Below are 13662 nucleotides of genomic sequence, written 5' to 3'. Positions count from 1 at the left end.
TAAATATTAGTCAGGACACCAAGGTGAATTGCTCCGCACCAAACAATGGCCGTGTGATCTTTTTCATCCACTTGAAGGGGCTGACGGAGCCTCTGATGTAACATGTGGGCAGCACGGTGGCTCAGTGGTTAGCACTGCTGCCTCACAACACCAGGGTCCTCGGTTCGATTCCAGCTGCGGGTGACTGTCTGTGTGGAGTTGGCACATTCTCCCCGTGTCTGTGTGGGTTTCCTCCAGGTGCTCCGGTTTCCTCCCACAGTCCAAAAATGTGCAAGTCAGGTGAATTGGCCGTGCTAAATTGCCTGTAGTGTTAGGTGAAGGGGTAAATGTAGGGGAATGGGTCTGGGTGGGTTGCGCTTCAGCAGGTTGGGGTGGACTTGTTGGGCTGAAGAGCCTGTTTCCACACTGTAAGTAATCTAATCTCACAGAAAAGAGGGAACTGCTGACAGTACAGTTAGTACTGACCCTCCGACAATGCGGCAGTCCCTCAATACTGACCGTCCGACAGTGCGGCACTGCCTCAGTACTGACCCTCCGACAGGGCGGCACTCCCTCAATACTGACCGTCCGACAGTGCGGCACTCCCTCAATACTGACCCTCCGACAGTGCGGCACTCCCACAGCACTGAAGTCATCATGGTATTTGTGATCCAATCTTTGGAGAGGGATTTGAACCTACACCATTCTGACTCAAGATACTCAGTTATTTGGAAAGTGACACAGGTAACCTGTGAATGTTGGAATTGTTTTTTTTCACTGAGATTGAAAAGCTGTAGTCAGTGGAATGGTGAAGATTTAGGGTGTGACATGTAAAGCAGTCTCGACCCATACTGTCTGGGTTTCATGTTTCTTTTGCCCATGAGCCTGTCTTGAATAATCCTGCTCTCTCTGTCTCTGTCTCACATTCAGCAGCTAACTGCCATCAACTATTTCTGTGCTCCGAATTGCACATCTACACACACACCTCCTATTGTCACATACACGGCCTTGGCCCAGTGTCACACTGTGTCAGGGCCATCGTGGCATGACCAGAGGGTCCGCAGAGCAGGATCCCAATTTCCCTCCAGAGAGGGTGGAGAGGGAGAGAGGTGCTGGAGAATGGATCAGGCCTGTTCCCCACCTTCCCATGAGGAGGGGACTGGCTGGCAGCACCCAAGAGTCAGATGGAGAGTGAGGGCCAGAGTGAAGGTGAGCGAGAGAGATTAACAGAGGAGAGTGTGAGGCAGGCAGACAGCTGGGGCACTTACTGGGTCACTGAAAGGGCAGCTTGACCTGAGAGAAACACAAACAGCTCCATTTCAAAATGATTTCCAAACAATATTGTAGATGTCCCTTGGGAGTTTGTTTTTGGTTTCTGTGAGCAGGATGGAGGACAGACAGTAATATTCAGTTCACAGGCTGAAGGGCACAGTCTGTTCGTCCTCCCTTAACCCTGCTCTTTGATAATTCCACAGAAACCTTTTTAGATTTTTTTTAGATTACTTACAGTGTGGAAACAGGCCCTTCGGCCCAACAAGTCCACACCGACCCTCCACACAGCAACCCACCCAGACTCATTCTGCTACATTTACCCCTTCACCTAACACTACAGGCAATTTAGCACGGCCAATTCACCTGACCTGCACATCTTTGGACTGTGGGAGGAAACCGGAGCACCCGGAGGAAACCCACGCAGACACGGGGAGAATGTGCAAACTCCACACAGTTGCCTGAGGCGGGAATTGAATCCGGGTCTCTGGCGCTGTGAGGCAGCAGTGCTAACCACTGTGCCACCCGCCAACTATCAAGAACAGCCAAGCACTCAGCCACTCACATTGCAATCCTCAGACCTCAGCTCCCCTGACACACTGTCCCTTCAATTCTAATTCACAGCCTGTTCCCCGCCAACATCGCTCCATTGCTTCCACGCTGACAATGGCTCATCCTTGTTTCCCTGGTGAATCTTGTCACTTCCCTTTTCTACAACATGATTTTCCACCGTGGGCTCTGGGACCACACAAAGGTTGGAGCTCTGGGCTCCCAGATTCGCAGACAACAATGGGCTCTTCCAGCACCATTGACCCAGAATCTGGTTTCCAGCATCTGCAGTCATTGTTTTTACCTTGTTGATTTTGATTTTGCTGAAGCTCCTCGATGCTGCCTGAACTGCTGTGCTCTTCCAGCACCATTGATCCAGAATCTCAGTGGAGCTCTGAGCAAGTTCAAAGATCAGGCTTCCTACTCTAACAGAACTCAGAACACCTTCTCACAGCATCGCCACCTTTCCCCACCCTCCCTCTCTCTGTAACCTCCTGCAGTCTCTAAATCCCTCCACTTCTCTGTAAACTCCTCCAGGCCCTACAACCCTCCCTCCCTCCCTCTGTAACCTCCAACATTACGGCAGTCCTCAGAACTGACCCTCTGACAGTGGGGCACACCCTCAGTACTGACCGTCCGACAGTGCAACACTCTCTCAGTACTGACCTTGTGACAGAGTGGCACTCCCTCAGTACTGACCCCGTGACAGTGCTGTACTCTCTCAGTACTGACCCCGTGACAGTGCGGCACTCTCTTCAGTACTGACCCCGTGACAGTGCGGCACTCTCTTCAGTACTGACCCTGTGACAGTGCGGCACTCTCTTCAGTACTGACCCTGTGACAGTGCGGCACTCTCTTCAGTACTGACCCTGTGACAGTGCGGCACTCTCTTCAGTACTGACCCTGTGACAGTGCGGCACTCCCTTCAGTACTGACCCTGTGACAGTGCGGCACTCTCTTCAGTACTGACCCTGTGACAGTGCGGCACTCTCTTCAGTACTGACCCTGTGACAGTGCGGCACTCCCTTCAGTACTGACCCTGTGACAGTGCGGCACTCTCTTCAGTACTGACCCTGTGACAGTGCGGCACTCTCTTCAGTACTGACCCTGTGACAGTGCGGCACTCTCTTCAGTACTGACCCTGTGACAGTGCGGCACTCTCTTCAGTACTGACCCTGTGACAGTGCGGCACTCTCTTCAGTACTGACCCTGTGACAGTGCGGCACTCTCTTCAGTACTGACCCTGTGACAGTGCGGCACTCTCTTCAGTACTGACCCCGTGACAGTGCGGCACTCTCTTCAGTACTGACCCCGTGACAGTGCGGCACTCTCTTCAGTACTGACCCCGTGACAGTGCGGCACTCTCTCAGTACTGACCCCGTGACAGTGCGGCACTCCCTCAGTACTGACCCTGTGACAGTGCGGCACTCTCTTCAGTACTGACCCTGTGACAGTGCGGCACTCTCTTCAGTACTGACCCTGTGACAGTGCGGCACTCTCTTCAGTACTGACCCTGTGACAGTGCGGCACTCTCTTCAGTACTGACCCCGTGACAGTGCGGCACTCTCTTCAGTACTGACCCTGTGACAGTGCGGCACTCTCTTCAGTACTGACCCTGTGACAGTGCGGCACTCTCTTCAGTACTGACCCTGTGACAGTGCGGCACTCTCTTCAGTACTGACCCTGTGACAGTGCGGCACTCTCTTCAGTACTGACCCCGTGACAGTGCGGCACTCTCTTCAGTACTGACCCTGTGACAGTGCGGCACTCTCTTCAGTACTGACCCCGTGACAGTGCGGCACTCTCTTCAGTACTGACCCCGTGACAGTGCGGCACTCTCTCAGTACTGACCCCGTGACAGTGCGGCACTCCCTCAGTACTGACCCTGTGACAGTGCGGCACTCTCTTCAGTACTGACCCTGTGACAGTGCGGCACTCTCTCAGTACTGACCCCGTGACAGTGCGGCACTCTCTCAGTACTGACCCCGTGACAGTGCGGCACTCTCTCAGTACTGACCCCGTGACAGTGCGGCACTCTCTCAGTACTGACCCCGTGACAGTGCGGCACTCCCTCAGTACTGACCCCGTGACAGTGCGGCACTCCCTCAGTACTGACCCCGTGACAGTGCGGCACTCTCTCAGTACTGACCCCGTGACAGTGCGGCACTCTCTCAGTACTGACCCCGTGACAGTGCGGCACTCTCTCAGTACTGACCCCGTGACAGTGCGGCACTCCCTCAGTACTGACCCTGTGACAGTGCGGCACTCCCTCAGTACTGACCCTGTGACAGTGCGGCACTCCCTCAGTACTGACCCTGTGACAGTGCGGCACTCCCTCAGTACTGACCCTGTGACAGTGCAGCACTCCCTCAGTACCCACCCTGTGTAATGTCCTCCAACCCTTACAACCCTCCATCTAACCTCCTCCAGCCCCTACAGCCCTCTCTCTGTACCCTCCTCTAGTCCCTGCGACCCTCCGTCTCTCTGTAACCTCCTCCAATTCCTACAGCCCTCTCTCTCTGTAACTTCCTCTAGCCCCTGCAACCCTCCCTCTCTCTTTACCCTCCTCTAGTCCCTGCGACCCTCCCTCTCTCTGTAACCTCCTCCAGTCCCTACAACCCTCCCTCTAAACTCCTCCTGTCCCTACGACCCTCCCTCTCTCTGTAACCTCCTCCAGTCCCTACAACCCTCCCTCTAACCTCCTCCTGTACGACCCTCCCTCTCTCTGTAACCTCCTCCAGTCCCTACAACTCTCCCTCTAACCTCCTCCTGTCCCTACGACCCTCCCTCTCTATGTAACCTCCTCCAGTCCCTACAGCTCTCCCTCTCTGTGAAACCTCTATTTCAACGCCTCATCCCACAGTTGCTAGCATGCAGCAGCAGTCACTATACAGAATGTCCAAACATTTGAATGGGGGAGGCTCTTAGTCAAAGTGACTCAGTGACCCCACCCATGACAACTACCCAAATGAGGAGCTGTCAGCCTCTGATTGGCTATCAGCTCTCTAGTAGGAAGGAGTCAGCAGCAGGTTTAGATGAGCCAGGGCTGGAAACAGCAGTTGCTGGTATGGTAGGTGAGGGTCTACTGCTTGTCTGATCTGTGTGATCACTGAAAACTTCCTGTTTGCACAGAAATCCAACTGCCTCACCTGTTCCTACCTGAAGAAGCAATATCACTTTATCTGAAGTGTCCTGGGCAAAGACAGATCAAAGCTTAAGAAGCATGTGGAACTCTTATCAGTAACCTCTGTATAGAAATCTTAAAATGTATGTATCCTACCTTTAAACAAATGTGCTTTGAACAGCAATAAAGATAGGCAAATGCTGAGATTCAGTGGGGTGTGGCTGCAAAGGGAAGCAGTCTTTATCAGAATGAGATAGTGACAAGGTTTAGATTACCTCCAATGTGGAAACAGGCCCTTCGGCCCAACAAGTCCACACTGACCCTCTGAAGAGTAACCCACCCAGACGCATTTCCCTCTGACTAATATGGGACAATTTAGCATGGCTAATTCACCAGAGGAAACCCACACACACGGGGAGAATGTGCAAACTCCACACAGACAGCCATCCGAGGCTAGAATTGAACCTGGGACCCTGGCGCTGTGAGGCAGCAGTGCTAGCCACCGTGCCACCCCAGCGACAATCTCAGGATTAGGGCTGGGTCCTCCGCTTGGACAAAGACCTCCCTCATGTTGCATGGTCATGCCCCACTAAGTTGGCTATCTGCCTCTTTATCTGTGTTTGGTTATTTAATACAGCAGGTATTTATTTAACACCGAATACACATACCAATTTGGCTGGTGGTATTTACTAATTTAAACAATCCAACTATTCATTAAGTTTGACAGCGTCAGCTTTAATGATGCCCTGAAATTGGAGTGCAAGGAAATCTTTACATTTCGGGATGTCTGAAAGCATTTCACATCCAAAGATGTTATTGAAGTTATTAAAGTGGAAGATGTTGCAAATAAGCAGATTCATTTTTACTCTAGTGATTGGGGAGGAGTCGAGCTGATACCTGTGAAGTGCCCCAGCTTCCTTTGATCATCCCGATCCCTTTGGGTCACTGTCACTGACATCACTCAGTCTCTGCACAGTCTGGTTTGGCTTCAACGCTGTGTAAAACCTGCAGTGACCAGGCCAGCAATGAGCGAGAGTGCAGAGTCAGGCCAGGGTCTGGGGAGGAAGGTGAAACCATCCTGGTGACATCTCTCAAAAGGGAGAGCGGGAGGAGTCTGAACCAAAATTCCTGGCCTCACCCACAAACTGCTTAGTCATCTTATGTACTACGTGGAGCTTTAGGTTTATTTCACTGCGGCACATTTCCATGAGCAAACCTGACCATCAACAATCCCATTCCTTTATATGGAGAAAGTGAGGACTGCAGATGATGAAATGTCAGAGTCGAACAGAGTGGTGCTGGAAAAGAACAGCAGGTCAGGCGGTATCCAAGGAGCTGTACAATCAACGTTCAGGCATAAGCCCTTCATCAGGAATGTCCTGATGAAGGGCTTATGCCCGAAACATCGATTCTCCTGCTCCTCGGCTGCTGCCTGACCTGCTGTGCTTTTCCAGCACTGCACTCCCGACCCTGTAAACTTTGGCTCATTCAAAGCTCAGCTGCCTGTATCCACCATCGCTGACCTACATTCAGTCGTGTTCTGACAACAGCTACATTTTACAATTTTCAACATGGCTATCAATGATCTCCTCCAGCCCCCTTACCCCCTGAGATAGCTGCACTCTAATAACCTCAAATGTCATTGCTTTACGATATTGGCAACTGTGTATTCAGCAGCCAAGGGTCTAGCCCAGTCTAAATCTCAACAACTCTCTTTTGCCCTTGAAGAGGGTTCTTTAAAACCTACCTCGAGTCTAAACTAAGCTTCCCATCCCTAATTCTAATATGTGTGACACGGCATCTAATCCCGGTCTGATATTGTTACAGGAAAGTACGATATAAATGCCAGTTGCTGTTTTTTCCATAGCCTCGAGAATAACAAGACGTGGATATCCTTAGCTCATTGCATTGATTACGTAGTCGTGTGGTGAGCTGGGAGGAGATACTGGGTGAACAGCAGCCTCCTTACAGAGGCTCCCACACAATGACAGGTGGCTGAGGTGAAGAACTGATGGTCTCATCTATTCAGCGAGAGGAGTGGCAAGGGAGGGGTTGATACGTTCAGTTTTATCTTGTATAAAAGGTTTCTGGGTGTCTCAGTGTCACCTCCCCTCCTGTACAGTGTGAACTATTGATGAACTCTCAGAGACGTTGTCTTTTGGATTGCATGTTAACCCAAGGTGCCATTTTGCCCTCACAGGTCAGTGTAAGAGATACCGCAGCACTGCTTCAAAGAAGAGCAGGGGAGTTAACTCTGGTGTCCTTGGGGATCAATACTCAACCTCCAATCAACCCCACTAACGAAGATTATCTCGTCATGAATCACATTGCTGTTTGTGGGAGCTTGCTGTGTACAAATTGGCTGTCAATTTTTCTACATTATAACAGTGACTGCACTTCAAAACTACTTCACTGACTGCAAAGCACCTTAAGACATTCTTTGGACCTAAAGAAATACAGGTTTTCTTTGAATACTTCATTTATTTCTGGTCCCTCTGCTATCGGAAAGATATTGTTAAACTTGAAAAGGTGCAGCAGAGCTTTACAAGGATATTGCCGGGACCAGAGGGTTTGAGCTGTAGGGAGAAGTTGAATAGGCTGGGGCTGTTTTCCCTGGAGCCTCAGAGGCTGAAGGGTGACCTGATACAAGTTTGTAAAATCACGAGGGGCATGGATAGGGTGAATAGCCAAGGTCTTTTTTCCCAGGATAGGTAAAACGAGAGGGCATAGGTTTAAGGTGAGAAGGGAGAAATTTTAAAATGGATCTTTTTTATGCGGAGGGTGGTGAGAGTACGGAAAGAGCTGCCAGAGGAGGTGACGAAGGCTGGTACAATTACAGCATTTAAAAAGCATCTGGATAGATATATGAATAGGAAAGGTTTAGAGGGATATGGGCCAAATGCTGACCAATGGGGCTAGATTAGTTTAGGATATCTGGTCGGCGTGGACAACTTGGACGAAGGGTCTGTTTCTGTGATGTGCACGTCTATGACTCTAAGTGTTCTCTCATTTTAGTTCTCCAGCAACCATAACTATTGTCTTTTTTGTGGGGCATGACTCTAAGCAATGCACAACAGAAGCTGATTTGGGTTGCTGGAGGTCAGTCATAGACTATGGTAGTTCAGAGCAGCAGCTGCCTCCCACCTTGTGCAGTTGATCCAGGATGGATTAGCTGAGCTTGCTGGCGAGCCAGCAACTCCTATGAATGAATGAATGAGGAACAGGCTCCTCGATGAGCTCCCTAGCTCTGTAAAGTGAACTGTTCTGTCACTAGATTTCCGCTGCAGAATGCCTGGGTGGAGGTCTCACTTGATCACTCCTTCAGCCAAGGGTACAGTACAGATCTTCTCTCCACAGCTGCTGAGATTCACCAACAATTTCTGTTTTTTGTTTCAGATCCCCAGCATCCACACTTCTTTGTTTTATCCACCTGTTCCTGTAGCCCCCTTCAGAATTGTACCTGATGTTTTACATTGATTTCGGGAGGACGTTTGAGAAGAGGTAATCACAGCCCCCTGGAGTAAATTTCATCTCGCCATCCCACCAGTAACCCACAGCCTCCTCTCTGTCACCAGTGGATTATTCTTCTGCTTGTAATTCACAGTGCTTCCCAAGTTTAGTGGCATTATATACTTGGAAATGGTGCCCTTTGTGCTCAAGCCTGGCTCATGAATATAGATTGAGAAAGGCAGTGGTTCACACCATCCCCAGGGGAACCCCACTAGAAACCAACCAAGTCTGACAAACAACCATTCACCATGTCTCTGCTTCCTGTCACTCTGATAACATTATACCTGACAGCGCCTTCAGCTTTGCTGACAAGGCTGTTCTGTGGTGGTTTCTGAAATACCCTGTGAGAGTCCACGTACCTCACGTCAAACATGCCATTTTGTCAACTCTGCCTGCAACCTTATCAAAAGACTCCAGTGAGTTTGATCAATGTGATCTACATTTAACAAATGCATGTTGATTTTTTTCCAGTGTGAGCCCACACTCACCCACATGACAGCCCATTGTACCTCAAACCATCATCTTTGAAAGTTTCCATACCCAGATTCAACTAATTCACAGTGACTCAGTGGTTAGCACTGCTGCCTCACAGCGCCAAGGACCCGGGTTTGATTCCAGCCTCAGGCGACTGTCTGTGTGGAGTTTGCACATTCTTCCCATGACTATGTGGGTTTCCTCCGAGTGCTCCAGTTTCCTCCCACAGTCCAAAGATGTGCAGGTCAGATGAATTGGCCGTGCTAAATTGCTCGTAGTGCTAGGTGCATTAGTCAGAGGGAAATGGGACTGGGTGGGTTACTCTTTGGGGGGGTCGGTGTGGACTGGTTGGGCCGAAGGGCCTGTTTCCACACTGTAGGGGAATCTACTCTAATCTAAACTCCCTTGTGGCATGTCAGGAATTGTTGCACCCATATCAGAGGACAGCACACAACAGATTCTAACATCCGTGCTTGTAGGACAGCACTTCCTACCCATTTAGTAATGCACTGTCAACCTTGAATTTGGTGCAGGCACATACAGACATGCACTAATTATAGACACATTGCACACGTATATTCTATAGAGATACACACAGAACATATACAATGCCATCATCAAATCCTATTGATTTGACAAAGTAGGTAAACAGCAGACAAATTTTAAGTGCAGCGTACAATAGCTGAACAAAGCAATGAGGAGTTGGGACCTGCCCCTGCTTTACCTGTAGTTGTGAGGACAGTGGCAGCGAAGAAGAGGGAAGAGGTGAAGTCCCAGTTCCACTTGCCAGTGCTGTTGTTTAACACGGACACCCCGTAATTGTTGGCTTCTAGGACCTGGTCCAGGAAATGTTCCAGGCTGTTTGGGGTCAGACATGGGTTATCCTCCAGAAACTGGTCCTTCAGCTCCCTCAATTCCCGCCGGAGGCTGTCCTCGTAAGGCAACTCAACTGAGGAGAAGATCAGGGCGCCGAAGCTCAGGTACAGCAGGTAGGCGAGAGCCAGCAGAGCAAAGTAACAGCTGGACTTGTTGCTGTGCATCAAGCGGAGGCAACGGTTAGAACTGCCTAGAGCTTGGAACATCTCCCCGGCTGACAATAGAAAGACAGGGCAGGAACTGCGCGGCTGGCTTTGTGGTAGCACAGAGCTAGACTGGCCTACAGTCCCCTCTGTTACTCTAAGGTGGTATGTACACCCAATGTTACCGTAGGCAAGGCTACAGTCCCCAATATTATTGTAACAGGTGTACAACCCAATGTTACCCCAGGCTGGGAAACAGTCCCAATGTTACCCCAGGCTGGGATACAGTCCCCAATGTTACCCCAGGCTGGGAAACAGTCCCAATGTTACCCCAGGCTGGGATACAGTCCCCGATATTACCCCAGGCTGGGATACAGTCCCCAATGCTAGTCTAGGCTGGGATACAGTCCCCAATGTTACCCCAGGCTGGGATACAGTCCCCAATGCTAGTCTAGGCTGGGATACAGTCCCCAATGTTACCCCAGGCTGGGATACAGTCCCCAATGCTAGTCTAGGCTGGGATACAGTCCCCAATGTTACCCCAGGCTGGGATACAGTCCCCAATGTTACCCCAGGCTGGGATACAGTCCCCAATGCTAGTCTAGGCTGGGATACAGTCCCCAATGCTAGTCTAGGCTGGGATACAGTCCCCAATGCTAGTCTAGGCTGGGATACAGTCCCCAATGCTAGTCTAGGCTGGGATACAGTCCCCAATGTTACCCCAGGCTGGGATACAGTCCCCAATGTTACCCCAGGCTGGGATACAGTCCCCAATGTTACCCCAGGCTGGGATACAGTCCCCAATGCTAGTCTAGGCTGGGATACAGTCCCCAATGCTACCCCAGACTGGGATACAGTCCCCAATGCTAGTCTAGGCTGGGATACAGTCCCCAATGCTAGTCTAGGCTGGGATACAGTCCCCAATGCTAGTCTAGGCTGGGATACAGTCCCCAATGTTACCCCAGGCTGGGATACAGTCCCCAATGCTACCCCAGGCTGGGATACAGTCCCCAATGCTACCCCAGGCTGGGATACAGTCCCCAATGCTACCCCAGGCTGGGATACAGTCCCCAATGTTACCCCAGGCTGGGATACAGTCCCCAATGTTACCCCAGGCTGGGAGAGTTCTCGAAGTCATTCAGTGCGCTGTGTCGAGTTGTCGCTGTCGCTGAGTGTTCCCGGAGTGGCGGTGGAACTGTCTGAGAGGCCCCTGTTAATGACAGTCCGGCCTCTGGAAGTCTCTCGGGTCCCCTGTTTGTTTTCTGGAGTTGGGGGCTGATTGTCCGGAGTGGCCGGTTTCACTGCACTCTGTTCTCCGGAGCTATCGCTGGCTGACTCTGACCTATAATAAAAGTCAGCTTGTTCCTTCCGCATCAGAGAGCAGGCAGGGGCGAGGATGTGGCAGCAGCTCCTGACGTCTTCAGGTAAGTGGAAACCACGAGTCTGTCAAAGCCAATAAACTGGAAAGACACCAGCGACTGCAGCCTCCCCCCCCCCCCCCCGTGACCCAGCGCCGGCGCTGAGGGGGCTCTGTCTGAAGAGTCAGGGAATTGGTGTCCCCTGGCTGGCTCCAGGTTGGAATTCTCAGTCAGGTTCACTCGCAGCGCTCCCGTGCACACAGTGAGACGCCTGCACTCTTTAGGGAGTATGCTGAAATGGTTAAAACACACACACACACACTCTCTCTCACACACACTCTCTCTCACACACACACACACTCTCTCTCTCTCTCTCTCTCACACACACACTCTCTGTCATTCACACACACCTCTCTCACACACACATTCTCTTTTACTCACACACTCTGACACACACATTCTTACTCTCACACACTCTGTCACTCACACACACCTCTCTCTCACACACACACTCTGTCACTCACACACACTCTCTGTCACTCACACACACCTCTCTCTCACACACACACACTCTCTGTCACTCACACACACACACTCTCTCTGTCACATACACACAGACACTCTCTCTGTCACTCACACACACACTCTCTCTGTCACTCATACACACACACTCTGTCACTCACACACACACACACACTCTGTCACATACACACAGACACTCTCTCTGTCACTCACACACACACTCTCTCTGTCACTCATACACACACACTCTGTCACTCACACACACACACAGACTCACTCTCTCTGTCACTCACACACACACACTCTCTCTGTCACTCACACACACACACACACTCTCTCTGTCACATACACACACACTCTCTCTGTCACTCACACACACACTCTCTCTGTCACTCATACACACACACACTCTCTCTGTCACTCACACACACACACACTCTCTCTCTGTCACTCACACACACACACACTCTCTCTGTCACTCACACACACACACTCTCTCTGTCACACACACACACTCTCTCTGTCACTCACACATACACACACACACTCTCTCTGTCACTCACACACACACACACACACACTCTCTCTGTCACATACACACACACTCTCTCTGTCACACACACACACTCTCTCTGTCACTCACACACACACACTCTCTCTGTCACTCACACACACACTCTCTCTGTCACTCACACACACCTCTCTCTCACACATACATTCTCTCTTACTCACACACACATCTCTCTCTTACTCTCTATGACACACACAGACATCTCTCTCTCTCTCTTACTCTCACACAAACACCTTATGATCCCGACAGCACACTTTCACAAAAAAGCACCCCCTCTGTTTCTCATTCGAGGTTTGAGCCACACATGGAGTAAACATTAACCTATTTTGGTTTGTCTTTAGTGCTGCTCTGGGCAGCACGGAGTTGAAAGTAATGGTCACAATGCAGTAGTTGCTGCTTCTGATTCAGGCTCAGGCTGAGTGCTGTGTGACTTGACACTGCTCTGTATAGACCAGCACAGCTGTCATCTCAGGAGTCCACATTGCATCTCGTCTGGGCATGTATCCGGACTCATGCTCCTGCATGCTTTCTGCACACCCTCTCATGACTTCCTTATTCATTGGCGGGAGGAGGGTATCACTGGCTGGACCAGTATTTATCGTCCATCCCTGGATGGTAGTGAGCTGGCTTCTGAAACCACTGCAGTCAGGCTGTAGACCAGTGAGCCTGACATCGGTGGTGGGCAAGTTGTTGGAGTGAATCCTGAGGGACAGGATGCACATGTATTTGGAAAGACAAGGACTGATTGGGGATAGTCAATATGGTTTTGTGTGTGGGAAATCATGTCTCACAAACTTGATTGAGTTTTTTGAAGAAGTAACAAAGAAGATTGATGAGGGCAGAGTGGTAGATGTAATCTATATGGACTTCAGTAAGGCGTTCGATAAGGCTCCCCATGGGAGACTGATTAGCGAGGTTAGATCTCACGGAATACAGGGAGAACTAGCCACTTGGATACAGAACTGGCTCAAAGGTAGAAGACAGAGGGTGATGGTGGAGGGTTGTTTTTCAGACTGGAGGCCTGTGACCAGTGGAGTGCCACAAGGATCGGTGCTGAGCCCTCTAATTTTTGTCATTTATATAAATTATTTGGATGTGAGCATAGGAGGTATAGTTAGTAAGTTTGCAGATGACACCAAAATTGGAGATGTAGTGGATAGCGAAGAGGGTTACCTCAGATTACAACAGGATCTTGATCAGATGGGCCAATGGGCTGAGAAGTGGCAGATGGAGTTTAATTCAGATAAATGCGAGGTGCTGCATTTTGGGAAAGCAAATCTTAGCAGG

The 13662-nt window shown here is 50.4% G+C and overlaps 1 protein-coding gene across 1 annotated transcript in view; it reads right to left on the bottom strand.

The window, feature by feature from the left end:
• The window catches only part of LOC122548603 (potassium channel subfamily K member 1-like), a 33596-nt gene extending 23074 nt beyond the window's left edge, over window positions 1-10522 (bottom strand). Inside the window, exon 1 of the mRNA XM_087978747.1 lies at window positions 9630-10522. Coding sequence (XP_087834873.1) covers window positions 9630-9987 — 358 coding nt within the window. The 5' untranslated portion in view covers window positions 9988-10522. The remainder of the gene's footprint in view (window positions 1-9629) is intronic.
• Between the last annotated feature and the right edge of the window lie 3140 nt (window positions 10523-13662).

Source organism: Chiloscyllium plagiosum, unplaced genomic scaffold (assembly GCF_037043375.1).
Source record: "Chiloscyllium plagiosum isolate Xiang-an unplaced genomic scaffold, Cpla_swu_hap1 HiC_scaffold_3, whole genome shotgun sequence".
In the NCBI taxonomy this organism is placed as follows: Eukaryota; Metazoa; Chordata; class Chondrichthyes; order Orectolobiformes; family Hemiscylliidae; genus Chiloscyllium; species Chiloscyllium plagiosum.
The sequence above is the reverse complement of the archived record's forward strand: the minus strand, read 5'-3'. Positions and strand labels throughout refer to the sequence as shown.